At 42.4% G+C, this 20,140-nt stretch overlaps 2 protein-coding genes across 21 annotated transcripts in view; both read right to left on the reverse strand.

Annotated features, from left to right (window-relative positions):
- The window catches only part of BCLAF3 (BCLAF1 and THRAP3 family member 3), a 56,904-nt gene extending 51,788 nt beyond the window's left edge, over positions 1-5,116 (reverse strand). For 3 of the 7 annotated variants that reach the window (XM_043571154.1, XM_043571150.1, XM_043571151.1), the window contains exons 1-2: positions 4,927-5,080; positions 2,572-2,748 (exon numbers count right to left, since the gene is read on the reverse strand). The gene's annotated coding sequence lies outside the window, so the exon portion shown is untranslated. Of the gene's footprint in view, positions 1-2,571; positions 2,749-4,926 lie in introns of all 7 variants that reach the window. The other 4 variants (XM_043571157.1, XM_043571152.1, XM_043571156.1 and 1 more) reach the window with 3 other exon arrangements.
- Positions 5,117-5,507: 391 nt separating this feature from the next.
- MAP7D2 (MAP7 domain containing 2) overlaps positions 5,508-20,140 on the reverse strand; it is a 120,093-nt gene continuing 105,460 nt past the window's right edge. For 13 of the 14 annotated variants that reach the window (XM_043571574.1, XM_043571582.1, XM_043571573.1 and 10 more), the window contains one exon: positions 17,818-19,370. Coding sequence is in view for 1 of the 14 variants with exons in the window: in XM_043571585.1 (XP_043427520.1) it covers positions 13,060-13,066 (7 nt within the window). In the remaining 13 variants the exon portion in view is untranslated. Of the gene's footprint in view, positions 5,518-7,100; positions 7,104-13,054; positions 13,067-17,817; positions 19,371-20,140 lie in introns of those variants that run through there. The other variant, XM_043571585.1, reaches the window with a different exon arrangement.

Genomic DNA, 20,140 nt, shown 5'->3' on the forward strand with positions numbered 1-20,140 from the left:
CAGTGTGGGGGGGGAGGGGCAGGGCGGAGAGAAATAGAAAGAACCGAGAGTCGGACGCTTAACCAACTAAGTCACCCAGGCACCCCCGGAAAAGACACTCTTTAATGCTGAAAGCCACAATCCATGATTTAGACAGCACACATAAAAATACACATATTCATATGAACATCACATAGCAACCACCTTTATGAAACAAAAACTACTTGAGATGCAAGGCAACATATAGATAGAAACACACTAATAATACAAGATTTAATTATCCACTCTCAGTGGTATATTAGAAAATGCAGTGATCCCCAAATAAGGAGACAGAAGATCTAAACAGCATAATCAACAGAGTAAATCTTAAAGATATTTATCAAACTCTACAGTCTCATACTAGAGAATATACCTTCTTCTCACATGCGCATGCCACATTCACCAGAAGTACTCATTTATTAGGTCACAAAACATCAGCAACTGCCATGAAACAGAAATATTACAAACAATATCCTCTGATCATAAGGCAAAAACCCTAGAATTTACTAACAAATATAACAGAAAAGCCCTTCCACCTAGAATGACAATGAAAGCACTACCTATCAGATTCTATGGGATGCATTTAAAGTAGTGATCAAAGAAAAATTTGTTGTTCTCAACATATTTTTTAAGTTTATTTATTTTGAGAGAGAGAGAGAGAGCGAGCGAGCGAGCATGTGAGCAGGAGAGGGACAGAGAGAAAGGGAGAGAGAGAATCCCAAGCAGGCTCCGCACTGTCAGCACAGAGTGTGAGGTGGGGCTCAGTCTCACGAACTTGTGACATCATGACCTGAGCTGATGTCAAGGGTCAGACACTTAACCCACTGAGCCAACCAGGCATCCAGCTCTAAACATATTTAGCAATAAAAATGAAATAATAAAAATAAATAAATTCAGTTCCAAGGTTAAAAAAACCCTAAAAAATAACAGGGTAAACCAAAAGAAAGCAGAAGGAAATAATAAAGATAAAAGCCAAGGAAGAGAATGAGCAAGAGAACAGAAAACTAGATCCAAATAATAATTTAAAATTCTGTAGTTTTTGAAAAAACTAAAAGAGATAAACCACTATATAACATGATTCAGGAAAAAAAGGGGGAAACACAAATATACAAAAATAAAACAGAATGAGGGAGAAACAACCATTGAAATGGGAGAAAAATTTTAAATCAGAAGAGATCACTTTGTACCTCTCTACCTAAAAAATTTGAAAACCCAGATGAAAAAGATATTTCGCGGGGCGCCTGGGTGGCGCAGTCGGTTAAGCGTCCGACTTCAGCCAGGTCACGATCTCGCGGTCCGTGAGTTCGAGCCCCGCGTCGGGCTCTGGGCTGTTGGCTCAGAGCCTGGAGCCTGTTTCTGATTCTGTGTCTCCCTCTCTCTCTGCCCCTCCCCCGTTCATGCTCTGTCTCTCTCTGTCCCAAAAATAAATAAAAACGTTGAAAAAAAATTAAAAAAAAAAGAAAAAGATATTTCGCTAGAAAAATACAAATTACCAAAACTGACCCCGAGTTAGAAAGCTTAAAGAGACCAATTTTCATAGAAAAAATAAAGTTATTAAAGAAATATCCCTGAAAAAGCATCAGGCCCAGCTGGTTTCACAGAATTCTACCAAACCTTCAAACACCAGATAGCTTCAATATTCTATAAATTATTCCAGACCTGGTGTATCATGAGCAGGATCAAGCTTACAGAACATCAACCTTTCAAGAAAGATGAACCAGCCAAGGAGACTGAGAAGGGACATCCTCTGAGGAAGGAGGGAACCCTACAGCACAGAATCTCATACACTAAAGAATATTTCAAGAAAGACTTTCATGGCAAAAGCTGCATAGAAATCCAATAAAAGGAATTAAAAAATGTGAACACGTGGCTTCAGGACTAAGTGGAAGGTAAGGAGACTTAAGAAAGCCAATTATTAACAACTCCTTCTAACAGGCTGACTGGAAGGGGAAGAGAGAAAGTGGGTTGTGCCTGGTGGGGGGGGGGCGGTCCTAGGGAATAGGTTTACTGTTGATATGGATGGACTATGTGCCTGGTGTTGGGGATATAACATAGAATGACAGTCACAGTAGAGATGAACCTAGGTCCAATTAGTTCAGTATTTCCTTTGATTTCTTAATATCAACTCCAATACTGTAGTCAATTTCTCTCAATATCCCACATTTACATATTACCTTCTTCAATGGTCCAGAATGAATTTTTATCAGCAGTCATATATTTTATGTTCATTTAGCAGACATTACTAAGTGCCAATGAGTAGTAGGGGGCAGGCACACAAAGTTGTAAGAGATCTGGTTTCTTTCCCCGAGATCCTAAGTTTTCAGTGGATAAAAAAGACTTCATGAGGGCTAGTACCTCCTGGTTCGCTAAGTGTCTAGCAAATACCTCATTTAATCCTCAAAACAAGCCCCCAAGGAAGCTGGAATTACCTTCATTTCATAGGTGAAAAAAAGCCACAAAGAAGTAACCAATCTGTCCCAAGTAAAGGACCTGAAACCAGAATCCAGATTCTCAGACTCCAATATTAACACCTCTTCAACTAGCAATTCCTACCTTCAGAAAGATGACCCTGACAAGAGTGCCTGGTCATTTGTGCAGATGCTCGGTCAGCAGAATTGGACTTTAGCATGCTTGAGAATAGTTGACATCCTGCATCACATCTAAAATTGCCGTCTAAATTTGGAAAGCAGCTTTCCCACCTTCTAGCTGCCTGGACATTCTTTCTGTAGCCTGTAGGGCACAAAGACTATGTTTTACTTATCATGATCCCAAGGAATGTGTTTTATTTAGCTTTATATTTTCCCCCCTCAATTTTATATATAGTGCCTTTAAATATCTGCTCCTTCAACATTTGTGTAGATTCATTCATTCACCTAATTTCATAACTCTGATAGCATTCTGAATATAATCTAGGACAGAAATCTAAAACTTCGAATTTAAGAAGTGAAAGAGAGTGGGGCAAATGGTATCACAGAATGGCTTTTTTGAATTCAGAAATTTACTTTAAAAAATCAAGATGCTCTTGTGCTCTGAAATTTTTACAGGATAGCAATAATTGGCCACAAGACAGAGTATGTTTAAACGTACTTTCCATAAATGTCTCATTTGACCCTTAAAACCACCCTGTAAGAAACGCAAGGCAAATGCGCTATAATATCTACTTCAGAGTTGAGGAAACAGTCCCTTAGAAAAGGTAAGTGGCTTGTTCGAGGTAATCAGAGACACTCCAATTTAAGGAAGTCCTGAGTACAAATCTCTTGTTCACTCTGATGCCTTTGCCTCACCTGCATAACCATTCTTTACTAAACGGTTAAAAGTGGAATAAAAGATGAGAAACTGAATTGCTGAAACAAATAAGAAAAAAAAAAAGGATAGCTAGAGAATGATACTTGTACTCGGTTGGAGAGAAGAACAGAAACGGCCCCAAAGTGAGCCAGTAGAAATCCTTTAAATGTTGTCTTTTGCTAGGGTGTAGAAAAAGATACTCACAGATTGTTAGTGGGAGGGAAAATCGCACATCCTTTCCAGAGGGAAACCGAGCAATTTACATTTTTAAAAAGACAAACCCAACAATTCTATCATCTAGGAATGTACACTAAGAAGTAATCATGGCTGTACAGATTTTACATTTCTTCATCAATGTTTTTAAGTAGTGTAAAATGGAACAATCAACTAAATAAATTATGACAGCCATGTAATGGCATGCTATGAAGTCGGGGGCGGGGGGGAAAGGTTACAATAGAGAATCCACTTTAGAAAAATCCATACACTCATCTCTGCATAGAAAGATAATGGAGATGTATACCCAGTGTAACCATATTCATAATGGTTACTTGGAATGATGAAACTGTATCTTCTTCATCATGCTTTTGCATCTTTTAGAAATTTTGTAAATAGACAAATGTCACTAAATGTTTCTATACATAAGTATTTCTAGTAAGGCTTTCAAAGGAGGGGCTCTGAAACGACAACAGGGACTTTCAAAAAACATTTTTTGTAGCTATTTTTAAGAATACTATTTAAAAATAAAGCATTATTAACATAAGCATTAAAATACCATTGAAAAATAACGCACTCATTGTGAATCCCCACCAAAACGTTTCCTTTTCAATTCCAGTCTTTCATTCATACCAGTTCTCATTCAGAAAAATGTTAAAAATGTTGCTGGGTCAGACGTCAGACAGACCTTAGTGATTTCTACCTGTAGTTTTTACTTTGTTTCAGAAAAAAAGAAGCAATCATCTAGAGGGCAGCTAGAGAAGCGACTCGGCAGGAAAATATTTGGGAGAATATAAGTTTCTCTCCCATTTCTTTTCCTCCTGACTTGCCGATACGAAAATCCTGACAGTGACTGGCCCAGTTTCCTAATACACCTTAGAAAAGCACAGGAGATGCGCCAATTTTCAAGATAACGTTTCTAAAAAACACAAGTTTTACTTTGCAATGCAGGACAAAGAGCATCCTTCACGACTCATTCTGGACGTTACCAGAAGAAGATGCCGCTGCGCGGCTGGAGAGCCTCCGGAGGACAAAGCAGGGTCTCCTCGGCTCGGGTCCCGCAGTCTACGCGCCCCGGTCCGCCTCAGGGACAAGGGCACGGTCCCTGGACACCAACCCCCGGTCCCCATGACAGTCGCTCCGAACCGCCAGGGCCGCAGCCTGCCGGACGACGGGAGAGGATCAGGACCACGGCAGCAGGTGCCAGGGTCTCCACACCTGAGAAGGCACCAGTCCATTGGGCCCAAGGCGGTGGCGGGGGAGGGTTGTCCCCCGGGAGTCGGAGACCTGCCCGGGCATCCTACCCACCGCCCCACCCGCCGCCCCAAGACCGCCCCTCCCTAGCGACGGACACGCCCTCCCTGCGGGCCGGGGCCTCCTCGCCCCGCCCGCCCCCCAAGGGCCGCTCACCCGGCCAGGAAGTCCCTGCCGCCGCCACCAACCCTGTCGCCGCCGCCGCTGCCGCCCCCGCCGCCAGCCCCTCGGGCTTCGCCCCTCACACGGTCGCCACCTCCCACGGCAGCGACACCACGGCTACCACCACCGGGCCACGGGACCCGGAACCACTTCCTTCCGGAACCGCCTCGCCCCGCCCCCACCCTGGCCCCGCCCACTGTTCGCGGCCTCGCGCCGGCCGGCTCTCCCACCGACCCCTGCTCTCAACTCCCTGCCAACAAGGGTGCCCCGCCCGAGCTGCACCGGCCAGAGCTCCTGCGCCCTCTGCCGGCCGTTCCCATCCCTGCCGCTCTGTCGAGGGCGCATGTGCAGTCTGCTTCCTGTCCACCAGGAAAGAAGCAGGCGTTCCAGGTCCTGGCACCCTGGGGGTTGGAGCCTATCCCTCAGCCAGGGGCAGGAGCCTGGTCCCGTGGGCCTTCCAGCCTTGTACACGGGAGGCAAAGGTGGTGGAGCAGATGAGACTCGGCCCTCTAGCTCCTGGCTTGGCCCTCGAGGTTCTTCCAGAACCAGCCCATCTGAACCTGCACTTCTGTAGCCTTTCCCTGCCTTCTCAGCCTCTATCCATTCCCCGTGGCCTCAAATTAAGTTTCTATCCAGAGAACAAAACCTCCTCTCTGGGCCTCCCAAATGGGTTAATGGTACCAACATCTCCCCATTATCCAATTCAAAATACTGACTCATATTTGTCTGCTTTTTTTATTTCTTTCCTCCCACACTCCATCCACCAGCCCCTAAGGTAGTATGTCCTCTCTCTCAGAGTGTTTCTCACTTGACACCTTGATATATTTTTTACCCCTGACAAGATTTCTCTTTCAGGGTCCACCTCATCTGGTAGTATCACCTTTTACCCTCCCTTGTCACTGTCAACTGACTGCATTAGAATTTTCATCTCCATCTGAACTGAATTACAGCCATCATCCCAATGAGTCCAATGCCCATGATTGAGCCATGTTTTCTAACGTCCTCAACCTAGATGACTTTACCTCTACTGTACTTATCCACCCATTCTCAGGCACATATTCTAGAAAATCTAGACATTCATCGCTTTATGCTGCTCCATCTCTGAAACCTTAAGTTTTCAAATCCTATTTATTTGAACTCACAATCCTCATCCTTGCGGTCCTATCTATCCTTTACTCCGGTGTACTTGTTCTTCAAAGACCATAGACTTCACATATCCTGTGAACCTTCTACCTGACTTAAAAGTCCATGGCCTTTCACTTCAACCACTCTTGTAAGCAGAGCCCCTTGAATTGCCCTTTGACACGTCATAACACCAAACCACCACCTTAACACACTCTAGTTATGTGCATTTTCTATTCCTACATCTGTGTTTTCAAGTACTGCTTGGGAAGAAAAAACCACACAACTGTAACAGAATGATGTCACTACAAATTTATGGATACTTGCCAAAACCTAGGTGCCTCTTTTATGTGACCTTTCTCATTTCCAATAATTGCTTTGTTCTTACCATTCTCTTTACCATGATCATTTTCCTCTCTTCATACATGATTTTGCTTCCTGCACTGCAGAGAAAAGTCCTCAGATATACAGGGCCTTTCATCATCTGGTTCATACTTAACTTGTCTAGCCTCCCTCCTCTTTGTACTCAATATTCTGGCCATACTGAAGTGTTTGCAGTTTGAGATGAATACTGCTTTTGGTTCCACTCCATTGCATGGATTGTCCCTTCTGTCTGGTTAAGAGGTGTGAGACCTTTTTATCTGCATATATATGGCTTTAGTCCAGGAAAGTTTTCTTCTATTCTACCTTCAGGAATTGCTTCTGCTCCATATGTTCTGGTCTCTTTTAGGAAGAGCAATTATCTGTGGTGGTTCTCTGTTTTACTATTTTCATCTCTTTATCCTTTTTCTGGCACCTGTAGAACTCAAATTGGCTTTCAGTATTACTGATAAGGTTTCCCAAGGCATTATTATTTCTGCTTCTGTTTTTATTTAAATTCTATCATTGAGATTTTAGTTTCCTTACTTCATTCCTTTCTCCCTCACTATCTCTCTCTTTCAAATAATCTGATTGACTTTGCATCTCATCTTACCTTCTTGGAAAAGGATGATAAACTGGTGATAAAACTTCTCTTTTGGATTCTGTAGTCAATCATTTTCATAAACACGCTCTTCTTTCCTTTCCATGCTTAGTTTGTGTGTGTGTGTGTGTGTGTGTGTGTATTTTTTTTTCTTTGAATCATCTTTGAACAAAGTGATCTTGGTTCAGACTTATTGGTTAACAGACAACACAAGCAGATGGCCCCCGCCCTATTTGCTGTTCACATGTGTGGGCAGAGAGGTTAAGTAGCTTGCACAAGGTCACAAACTCTTGGTGTATATATGAATAACACACATGCACACATATACAAAACAAGCCTTACAGAAATGTGTTATTATCTGCCTTTCCGTTTATTTTATTTTTCTTTGCAAAGCCAAATCTGCTACTGAAGGCTGAGTATGCTTGTTCAGTACAAGGATTCTGTATTAGTAAGAATAAATTATGCTACAAAAACAATCCCAAAATCTCAGTGGTTTATAACAACAAATGTTTATTTCTCACTTACATTTTAAGCCCATCCCAGGGTCAGCTTTTATTCTTCTGTCTGGAATCCAGGCTGAAGGAATAGACCCTCTCTGAGACATTCCTGGTGTCATATCAGAAGAAAAGGAGCAAGAGTGGGAGCATGCACTACATCTTAAAGCTTCTCTTTCAAAGCTTAATCAGAAACTGTGGGTATGGCTCAGCACAGTGTCAACAAGCCCCTCCAGGGGATTCTGAAGTACTCTTGGGTTTGAGAACTACTTCTTTAAGGCTCGTATTCCCTATAAACCATAAGATGGACAAAGAGGCTTGTTGAAATTCATGGGAGTTTTTTTTTCAATATATGAAGTTTATTGTCAAATTGGTTTCCATACAACACCCAGTGCTCATCCCAAAAGGTGCCCTCCTCAATACCCATCACCCACCCTCCCCTCCCTCCCACCCCCCATCAACCCTCAGTTTGTTCTCAGTTTTTAAGAGTCTCTTATGCTTTGGCTCTCTCTCATGGGAGTTTTTATTTTTATTTATTTACTTTTTTAATGTTTATTTTTTGACAGAGACAGAGACAGAATGCAAGTGGGTTAGGGGCAGAGAGAGAGAGGGAGACACAGAAGCAGAAGCAGGCTCCAGGCTCTGAGCTGTCAGCACAGAGCCTGACGCGGGGCTCGAACTCACAAGCTGTGAGATCGTGACCTAAGCCGAAGTCGGATGCTCAACCGATTGAGCCACCCAGGCGCCCCCGTGGGAGTTTTTAAACTACTAATTCTTAAACAAGTAAAAAAAAAAGTCAAACTAAAAAAGAATGAATCAGGTACTAATACAGACTCAGAGCAAGTGCTCACTGTCATGTCATGTTTTGGAGGGGCATCGCTTCTGGGGAAAACTTCCATCTGCCCTGACATGTATCTCTAGCTGCCCTTCTGTACAGCTTTCTTTGTTAAATGCTGATGTGAGAATTAGATAATTAGGAATAAGTAGGACAAATAGCTTTCTCATCCCTTGACAACACTGCACAGATTTTTCTCATAGTTTTTGTACAGATGGTCTGTATTGTGTTGGTCATGTCTTCAGCATCTGCATTAGTCCTTACAACCCAGGACTTCCAGAACCAGGTGAATTTTCTCTTTCCTTAAGTATCTGACTTGTGTTGCTTAATATTGTAAATGAAATTCAATGTATTACACTTACCCAGCCCTGTTTCCTCCTGCTTTTCTTCTGTGCCATGAGATGGGCATTTTATTTTTATTTTTATTTTTTTTATTTATTTTTTTTTTTTGGTGGACGCTGTCCTTTCTTTACTTTTTTAAGGGCTTTGGCAACAACTGAGTGCAGACAGAAATGATTTATACTGTTTGGAGGAAAATGCTTTCCGACAGTCTTGTGTTGCAGACCCCTTTTTGCTCATTCTAGTCACTGTCTTTATGTCTATTTTCCTACTGAGATTGACGACAAATTCCTGAACAAGATTCGGTAGTTACTACCAGCTCGCTGGGCCCATAAATTATTTCTCATGAACTCTTTTGTAATTAATATGTGAAGTGGCTTGCCCCTAATTCTGAAAGTCATATAATATTTGTGGTGTTAAAATATGTCACAACTCAGAAATTATTTTGAAAAAAATTTTGATATGGACTACCTACATTGATGCAAGGCAAAAAGGAACAGTGAGGTTAGATTTAAAACTTAATTTTACTACAAAATATTTTTAAGTTTCATTACTCTTCCTTATTGAAATCTTTACTGCCCCTCCCCTGAAGCTCTTCCCCCAGATCCTTGGTAGATTCGATTAATATATGTCTTCCCACAATAAGCAGTCTGTTTTTGTGTCCTGGTACAACCCAGATGCCAATTCTGTTCTTAAGCTCTCAAAAATTTCATTTGCTTGATAAATCTGACTTGTTTAACTCCACATTTATTAGGTACCCTCACAGTTTCTTCTGCTTTTTCACACCAATTCTTACTCTCTCTTAGATTAGTAGAAAAAGAGAATATAATGGGCCCTGTGGTAGATTTTACGATGCAATAAAAATACTTACTGCCCCTCTCTTCCCAGGCCCCCTAGTTGACACTGAAAGTGACATATGTTACTCACATCATATTCCCATTAGACAGCTCTGGCTAAGTTAATTATGGCATGGCAGAAACAGCAAACTATATACCAAATTCCCTGGGCTCCCCCTTGCATGGTACGGGTTTCCCCTTCATTCCGAACTTCCTATAAAAACTTTCCTAAGCCAAAATAGCGTACAGCCAAGAGTATCCTCCATTTTTTCGGAAAGTTTGCATCGTGCCACTTCACTTTCATGAAAGACCTACGTTAGGGTGGGAACAGCTTTTTTCACAAAAGTGAAAATTATTTTCTGATTTCTTTCAGTTAGCAAAAACAGGTATGAATGTAGGTCTTTTGTAAAAGTGAAGTGGTATAACCAGAACTTTTGGAAAGCACAGGGTTAGCAATATCTCTGGTAAGTAGCAAACCAGCTAGGGGGGCCCTGGGGTGTTTTGTTGGGTGAGCGACTCACTTGGGCTCAGGTCGTGCATGATCTCACAATTTGCGAGCGTGAGCCCTGCCTGCCTCGGGCTCGCTGCTGTCACTACAGAGGCTGCTTCAGATCCTCTATAAGCCTCTCCTGCCCCTCCCCCACTCATGAGTGTGTGTGTGTGTGTGTGTGTGTGTGTGTGCGCGCGCGCGCGCTCTCTCAAAAATAAATAAACATTGGGGCGCCTGGGTGGCGCAGTCGGTTAAGCGTCCAACTTCAGCCAGGTCACGATCTCGCGGTCCGTGAGTTCGAGCCCCGCGTCGGGCTCTGGGCTGATGGCTCAGAGCCTGGAGCCTGTTTCCGATTCTGTGTCTCCCTCTCTCTCTGCCCCTCCCCCGTTCATGCTCTGTCTCTCTCTGTCCCAAAAATAAATAAACGTTGAAAAAAAAATAAATAAAAAATAAATAAAAAAATAAATAAATAAACATTAAAAACAAAAGAAGAAGCAAACCAGCCAGGGACTACATATCCCTTGCATGTATCTATGTGGGGCCATGTGACTAGTTCTTGCCAACCAAATATGAGTGGAAATGGCGTGTGTCCCTTAGAGGCCAAGTTGGTTGCCAAGCAATGTATCTTCTAAATATTCTTTCCCTATTCTGTGGGCTTGATGCAGAAAGATATGATAAAGTTGGAAAATGAAGGAGCTATAAGATGGACGGAGCCTGTTCCCTGAATTACCACTTAGAGGAGAGTTCCACTTAGAGGAGAGTTATAATAAGCCACATCTGTTTTGGACTTCACATGAGGGAGAAAAAAATTCTGTTGTATCTGAGACATTCTGCATCTTTGAGGGGTAGTTGTTATAGAAGCTAGCATTACTGGGGCGCCTGGGTGGCTCCATCGGTTAAGCGTCCAACTTTAGCTCAGGTCATGATGTCGCGGTTCGTGGGTTCGAACCCTGCGTCAGGCTCTGTGCTGACAGCTCAGAGCCTGAGCCTGCTTCGGATTCTGTGTCCCCCTCTCTCTCTGCCCCTCCCCTGCTCATGCTCTCTGTCTCTCTCTCAAAATAAACATTTAAAAAAAAAAGCAGTAGTTGGCATTTACCTTAAGTAATATGCATGATCATCCTTCCCTTAGGCCAGTGATTAGCTTAGGGGTCAGCATAAGACCTAGTACTGGCCAAGGAGAAGTAGAGATCTGCTGGGAGCTTCTGGGAAAGGGTTTTCTTCCTGGTAGAAGGAGGGAGCAGAACAAGGAGCAGCAGTCTGCCACGAACATCTTCACGCCTCTGACCACAGTGGCATGAACACAGGATGCTGGTGCCACAGCAACCTTCTTAAAGCCAAGACACTCAAAGAAGTGCAGCTCCAGAATCCTGATGTCATTGAGCTGCCTTTGGAGCTTGTCATATATTATATGTGGTTAATAAATACCCTTAATATTGACGCCAATTTCTGCTACGTGCCTTGGAACCATCTGGTACGTTTGTTCTCTATTTTAAAAAAAAACATTCATTTAACAAAGATTTATGGTGGAGCTATTCTGGGACAGTTGGGTGTTGTAGGTGCTGAGGAATCCAAAAGCAAACACAAAAACTAGGGTCTTTGAGAATCTGCTATCTATCTCATGATAGAATGTGGCTCTGGCAGAAAGATATGCAGATCAGAGGACATGGATTTTAATTCATAGATTTCCTTAGTAACAATTGTGTTTATTCACTGGCAAATACTTACTGAATACCTGTAGTGGGTGGTAGGAATATTAGGCAGTTAGGCAGCCCTGCTATGAAGAAGCTTACAGTGAGAGAGGCCGACATTAATCAAAGAATCACGCAAATAAATGTCTCATCCCAAACTATAATACAAAAATACATTACGGCAGATCTGACCTCATTACCCATTACAACTACAAATAATAACTGGGAAACTTGCAAATACAGCTACAAGATGTGTAGACTGGCAAGAGCCTCAAAGTGTTGAATCTGTGTGATTTCCCACAGCGAAACTTTGAGGTGTAGTGGGCCTGGACAAGCACAGGCTGGAAAGCAAACTTTGGATTTGAAGCCCAGCTGTGTACTTCCTGCTTGTAAGGGGTCTTGCATGAGCAACTTCACCTGTCTTGGTCCTCATGGTGAAGGAACCCCTAATATGAACCTTTAAAGCTATTACAGGAGCTGCTTAAAATTTCCCAAACCTGCTGAGGACTTCGGGCTTTCTCGTGGTAAAGTGAGCATGGCAACAACAGTGCTTATCCCAGAAAGTCATTCCTAAGGTTTGGAGAGAGAATGCATGGAAAGCCCTTAGTACAATGCCTAGCTAGCTCAGGTCTGGTTCTCCAGGAATAGACGCTGAGACCAGTTAGCATGCAGGAGGTGCATGGGGAGTGAACAGGGGAGTGTTGGAAGCATGAGGGAAATCTTGGGCTGCAATGCAGCCTCAACAAAGGACTCAAGTGAACGCACAAGGACCTCTGAAGTGAGACATCCCTTCTGAATTGTCTCACTTTGAGGCAAGGATTTTTGTACACCCAAATTATCCATTAGATACAGGCTGCTCAAATGAGGGGGTTTAACCTTAGTAAGGTAGTTTCCTTCAGTCAAAGGCAATTCTTAGGAACTCCACCAACAAGCCTCAGCAACTGTACCTCCAGCATGTGGAAGGACAAATACCTCAGTCTTAAAGAGGAGGTCCATCTAGGTGGTGCACCACAACAGCCACTACAACAGCATTTAATATGAACTTTGTAAAAAAGATTTTATTTTTAAATGATCTCTACACCTAACGTGGGGCTCAAACTCACAACCCTCAGATTAAGAGTCGCATGCTAGGGGCGCCTGGGTGGCTCAGTCACTTAAGCAACTGACTTTGGCTCAGGTCATGATCTCACAGTTCGTAAGTTCGAGCCCTGCATCAGGCTCTGTGCTGATAACTAGGAGTCGGGAGCCTGCTTCGAATTCTGTGTCTCCCTCTTTCTCTGTCCCTCTCCCACTCCCACTCTGTTTCTCTCTCTCTCTCTCAAAAAAAAATAAATAAATAAAAAAAATAAAGAGTCACACGCTCTACCGACTGAGCCAACCAGGAACCCCTAATATGAACCTTTAAAGCTATTATAGCAGCTACTTAAAATTTCCCAAACCTGCTAAGGACTTAAGGCTTTCTCATTGTCAAAGTATAACTTCGAAAGTTACAACCATAATTCTGCTGCAAATATACGTGAGCATGTGTCAAAAGTGTGTTCAACTCCATTAGGGAGCAGGATGACAAAACCAGGTCAAGGGAGAATATGGGGACTGCTTGTTTGGCACATGGATGTGGGTACATACACAGCATCACACGATGTGTGTTTAGTGGGGAAGCAAATGCTGGGATGAGATCACAAAGTTACATACAAAATTGTTTAGTGCCCTACAGGAACAAACAGGCATAATGTTTGGAGTTAGCATTTCTTTTTTTAAAAAAAATTTTAATGTTTCTTTTTGAGACAGACAGAGCATGAGTGGGGGAGGGGCAGAGAGAGAGGGAGACCCAGAATCCAAAGCAGGCTCCAGGCTCCAAGCTATCAACACAGAGCCCGATGCGGGGCTCGAACTCACGAACTACGAGATCATGACCTGAGCTGAAGTCGGACGCTTAACTGACTGAGCCACTCAGGCGCCCCTCTTTTTCTTTTTTAAAGGTTTATTTATTTTCAGAGAGAGAGAGAGTGCGCACACACACGTGATGAATGGGGGAGGGGCAGAGGGAGAGAGAGGATCACAAGCAGGCTCCTTGCTGCCAGCGCAGAGCCCAACACAAGGGCTCAGTCCCACACAGTGTAAGATCATCATGACCTGAGCTGAAATCAAGAGTTGGATGCTCAACCAACTGAGCCACCCAGGCGCCCCTGGAGTTAGCTTTTCAATAAGACAAAAGTCAACTGCAACTCTGTCTACAAGTGAATAACTCCAGAGACTGTGTCTTAGTCCAGATCACATGGTCAGCAATAGAAAGCTATATTCCCTGAAACTCAGCAGCCCTTGGGCTGCTGTGTTAAGACCATGCTCTTGCAGGTCTTTGAAAGGGCATGCAGTTATCTTTTGGCCTTATTTCCTTGTTCTGGATAATTTCGTACCATCAATGAACAATGAATACCTCTTACCAGCCATCAGGGTTGTCACTGCACAGGAGTGACCCCTGAGAACCCTTCCAAAGGTCAGGTCCACTGAGCAAATGAAATGTATCCTTTCCTTCCAGTGGTACCAGTAAGATTCCATTTGTTCTAAAACAACCTTTGCATCCCACTGTGGGGACCACATTCAATCCAACAAGCTCTCCATGTCTACTGTGCATGCATGACCTAGCTCCTTCTTAGCTCTCACTTCTTTGTTGACAACCTTCTGGTTGTTTCAGAGATCAGCTTGCACACACTGCTAGGGAAATGTGATTAAAAGACAAGGACAGTCAAGAGAGGGCTGTTGCCTCTGATTTGAAAGTTACTTTACACAAAGGTTTAATTCCTTGGGACTCTATTCCTCGAATTTTGCATTTCCTGAGATAAGTGGACATGGGGAAAGCCTGCCTTAATACTATCTTGGTAGTCCAGAAGTCTGGTCACTTTAGACCTTTTCCCTAACATCAACCATCCCTCGAAGCCTATTGGAAGGATTAAACTTTGGCATTTCCTTACTGCCTCACAGAAGCTTCTATTTACTGCATAGCTGAAGGGAGGGGTGGGGAGTGAATTCTCTGGGTGTGACATCATCTGAAGCCTACGAGCTTCCTCGGCCTTTTGCAAGGTGCCCCTCAGACTCTGGGCTGTAGAAGGGGTGATTTCTTTCCACCATTCAAGGAGTGCCCACTGTCTTGGACTCTGACCTGGATCTTAGGGTCAAAAAAGAAAATCATTTCTCCCCGAAAATGGGCCATCTGTCCTGGAAACACAAGAGCAAGTAGAGCCACCCCACACCCACTAGATTTGACGGCCACTGTTAAAAGGCCTATCTTCAAAGGTTCATGATTTGGTATATGTGTTGCCAAAGCGAGCACAAAAGGTTCATGATTTGGGGGGCACCTGGGTGGCTCAGTTGGTTGAGCTTCTGACTTGATTTTGGCTCAGGTCATGATCCCTGCAATGTGGGATTGAGCTCTGTGTTGGGGCTCCATGCTGAACCTGCTTGGGATTCTCTCTCGCTCTCTCTCTCTCTCCCTCTGTCCCTCTCCCCTGCTCACGCTCTCTCTCCAAAAAACAACACAGAACAACAACAACAAAGGTTCATGATTTTCAAATTTCACCCAATCCATGTTTCTCATCGACCTCTATAAAGTCCATACTGGGCATCTGATAAGTGAGCCTGTATTTGGCATTTGATCCAATATTTATGCACAGAGAATGCGAAACAACACAGAACAGCCCACATAGATCAGGTTACAGAAACACCACACTAATTTGGCCTGTTGGGACAGGAATATGGGGAAGTGAATGGTTCAGGGAATAGTACTTTCAAATCCCATGTTCTTGCTTCTAGGTACAATGAGGACGTGAACTAATAATATAGCCAAGCTCTCCTGCTTTGAGTGGATGGATGGATAAGAAACGCTGAAAAAGCACAAATGAAAATTAGTGGTGATGGTTGCACAACTTTGTGAACAAATCAAAGACAGAGTTGTATAAAAGAGGGATATTTTTATAGTATGTGAACACTATGTTGACAGTTCATTTTTTAATAAAAGCACACCCAGAACTAGGATTCCCCATGGAGGTTCTGGCCCTTCTCAGCTATAAGCACCTGCTCCAACAAAAACACTTCTGCTGCTCTCAGGGGCAGAAGAACCTGTTAGCTCTCGCGAGGGTACCGAAACTGAGGCCCTGGAGTCAACCCCAGATCTGTCAAATTCCAGCTGTGTGTCTCAAGGAAGTAACCCTCTCCTACCTACCTCATAGCCTGGAGAAGTCTTAAGACCACCTCGCATACAGCAGGAACTGAGGCCATGTTGACTCTTAAGGTCCATTCCTGCAGAAGCTTAAACCATGGCAAGTAGAGGCCACTGCTTCTCACCTCCTGAGATCCTGGCAAATCCTGAGGTGAGGGGAGGGTATCAATTCAAGATCTTCAGAGGATCATACCAAGCCTTGTGTCTAAAAGTTCCACTGAATTAAACTTTGAACCAAAATTGGTACCCACACCTTGGACCCTGCTCATTATAATTTCCTCATTATATGGGCCCTTATTCACATCCTATCAGAGATGCTAAATTCAGTTGACCCTCAGGAGACACTAAATCACATGCTATCTCTGTATAGGATGAAATAATCCACCCCCATTCCATCATACATTAGTCTCTTGGGTCTATCACTGATCTCTATTTTCTATTCCAAATTGTATTTATCAGACTACATTGTTTTAGTTCTGGAAGTTTTATCATATATTTAGCTATTTGTTCAGGGAAATTCTCCATTTTTAAAAGCTCATTTTGTAAGTTTCTTAGCTCTGTGTTCACTCTGTTACATGTACTATACAATTATGTTTACAAGCTGCAAAACAGAAATTCCATTGACTGGGACTCGATTTGATTTACAATACTGCACAAATGTGAGGGCCACCCACTATGTCTACTTCGCACACACAGATTTTCCCATCTAGTGACGTGACATGTCTTTCCATTTACATGTAATGTCCCCTGATCAAGTTTTAGATTTAGCTTATTTCTACAAACTTTCTGGGGTTTGTGGGGGTCAACTTCCTGTTTATTGTTAATGTGTAAGAAAACTGACTTTTCTTTAGTAGTTGGCTCACCTGTGAAAATATTCTAAGAATGAGTTTTTCACTTGTTTCTTTTTGCCGCCCCCCTCCCCGCCCAAAGACTATCTGTAAGGCTCCTCTTTTCTATTGCTAAGAGTTCTCATGCTATTTTCTTACATAATTGTCTTTCTTGAACAATACTCAAGAGTGGAGATGGAGGTCACTCTGTTGTGCTCCAAAGTAACGGAGCCTCAATGCATGTTTAGAAACAAAACAGTTCCTTACACTGGCTTTCCAAATTTAGTTTACAAAGCATGTGATTAACAGAAAACCTGTACATATGAAGAAAAATTCAGAATGTTCACAAAAAATTGCTCTTAGGAGTGCCTGGCAACCACTCTGATCCTGTGGCCAGAGCTCATGAAGACAGAAGCTACTTGTAATGCCACTGTCATAGGCCAGCATACAGAAAGAGTTAGGACAGATACTCCTGTGCACTTAACAGAGGCTTTGTCAGCAGAGCTGAGGAGGGCTGTGTTGACTGGATCCCTGGCTTCAGAGACGGCAGCCCAGAAAGTTACCATGAGGGTTCCAAAATTCCCATTCCAATATGCCTTTCTGGCTCCTGGTCTTGGCTGGTATTGTCTCTCAGCCTGTATAAAAGCCGTGAATTAGATAAAAAAAAAAAAAAAAAAAGGCTGGTCTGGTTTTAGCTTACTGGAAAATAAAGGTCACCATACCCAATATAATTCTGTTTAAATGCCATATTGCTATGTGGAATGTTTTCATAGGTTACACTAAGTTAGCCGCATCTTAGCTAGCTAGAATTCCCTCATATCAGTGGTATGAAAGTACATCAACTTTACTGTACTTCGAAGTTCATCATTTCCTAGGGACAGCTCATCACTTAAGCTTATTTCTACAGCTGGCTGTGCTTGGAACTGACAACAGAGAAATTTTAATGAGTTTGACAGGGAAAGGACACCTACGCAGGATTTTTGGGTTTTCTCCACATAGGTTTCAGAAAATCTGATTTGGTTTCAGCACATTTCTTCATTGAGCCTACAGAAACAAACAAAACACTAGCAAGCCATCAGATTCTTCAATGAAAATGTATTTCACATTAAACACAATGAACACATCATGCACATGAGGCATCACCATGGTCACAATGGTGCTATGAGGCACAACAGATCACAACAAAACAAACATTTAGCAAAATAAAACTAAGAAAGATGGTGAGGCATTTTTTGAAAGTCAGACCATGCTATCATTTTCTGTGTGCTTGTCATAAAAGGGATTTCCCCTGATATTCAAGATCAATGGCACTGCATTACTGGAGGCATGTATTTTATTTAATATATACACATACACAAACATACACAGTTTCCATAACTGATAAAGTCTTAAACTGTAGCTGGTTTTAAAAGCACATGAACAAGATTATTATTGAGACTTCTTTTTATCTCCTGGTTGCAAACCTCAGTCAGAATTATGGATCTTTTCCAAACTCTTTACTGTACAAGAGTTTCAAAGAAGTTTTCAAACAAAAAACAGTTTCAAAGGAGGTCATTTTAATCTGAAAGTCACATTTCACCACAAGAAACAAAATTAAGAAAACACATTATATGGCATAAAACACATGAAGTATACATTCTAGTGTCATTGTCCCTTGTTCAGATATTTTTATGTTGGTCTGTTAAAATGACATGTTGGTTCCAGTTCAGGGCCCCCTTGTTCCAGAGAACTATCTTTTCATTTGAGCCTGGTTTCATTAGAGTTGAGCAAACACAGGAGCAAACAAACAAGGGCCCCAAGGTCCAAGAGAAAAACGATAGCAACAACATGAAAACCAACCACCTGTGCATGAGCCCCACAAATCATTCAAGCTTCCTTCAGTCCAAAAGCTACTCGATGGCTTGGATATTTTAAGGGGTAACAATGACAAGATCCTTGCTAGATTCAGGTGCCCAAGTCTATAATAAAATGCATACGTGAACAGAAATCATTCCACATTGCTTAATAGTTTTCTTAATCAACCAGACAATATTATTCTGTCAGCCCCCCAAGGAGTAATATGGGGCAACGCATTTTGCAGGTGGCTAAGCTTAATAATAAGAAACAGCTTGATAGTAACTTCCAACAAATAAACCACAGAAAGGGGGAAAACCCTCTGGAATTTCTTCTAAACACAGACAGGGAGATAAGCAGCCCAAGTTCAGTGTAAGTTTAAGTAGAGTTTGAGTCAATGTCTAGAATATTTACAGGAAAAGACATCTAAATGTTTATGTACTCCAACTTTGGGAATAAGAATGGTTATAAGGTGAATTTCCAACACAGAATCACCTGGGTTATTCCGAGGATCACTATGATAATAAAGTAGTATAGGAAGCACTTTATCAGCAGCTGAAGCTCATAAATAGAACTGTAACATGAAACTTTGCTAAAGCCCAACAAGGCCAATGTTTCAAGGTTTCGACCAAGAGTGGTTTCTACCAAGAGTGGCCAGTGTTTGACATACTAACTAGGGATACAGTTACATTTTCATCTAATAATTTGGAATCCAGTGATTTAGGACAACAGAAGCTTCTTCAGAGGACCAGCAGCTTGGATTTGACTACCAGCAGCTTCATGGGCTCTCCAAACACCACCTGTGTCAATCCAAAAACAAAACCAGATGAGATGAATGAAGAGACCACATTGTACCTATTCTTTCTCACTAAAATGATCACTCTGTCTGGAACTTTCTACCTTCTTGATAATTATATAGCAGTATCTTTCAATGGAAGAGCTTCAGCATTTTGGGTGGGACTATTCTATTAGGTGGCCAAATTTTCTGCAGGATACTTAATGTCCCAAGCTCTGCTTTCCAAATGGTATTGCTGCCCCTAGCCACTGTGACAACAAAAACCAACACATTTTAAGATTTCAGTGCAGAACTTATTTTAAGAAGCCAAATGCAGTCAAAACAAACAACAAAACACATGCTTATTTATGTTCACTTGTATCCTATCTTGATTTTAAGTTTTTAATTCAGTTAACATACAGTGTTATATTAGTTTCAGGTGTACAATATAGTGACTCAATACTTCCATACATCACTCGGTGCCCATCAGAACCGGTGCACTCCATAATCCCCATACCCTATTCCCCCCATCTCCACCGACCCCTGCTTTCCCCTCTGGTAACCATCAGTTTATTCCCTATAGTTCAGAGTCTGTTTCTTGGTTTGTCCCTTTTTCTCCTCCTTGCTCATTTGTTTTGTTTCTTAAATTTCACATGTGAGTGACATCATATGGTATTTGTCTTTTTCCGACTGAGTTATTTGACCGAGTTATTTCACTTAGCATAATACTGACACAGTTTATTCTAAATGTTACCTGTCATACATTCCCTTTTACGTGTCAAAGGGCCACAAGTG

Source organism: Prionailurus bengalensis, chromosome X, assembly GCF_016509475.1.
Source record: "Prionailurus bengalensis isolate Pbe53 chromosome X, Fcat_Pben_1.1_paternal_pri, whole genome shotgun sequence".
Taxonomy (NCBI): Eukaryota; Metazoa; Chordata; class Mammalia; order Carnivora; family Felidae; genus Prionailurus; species Prionailurus bengalensis.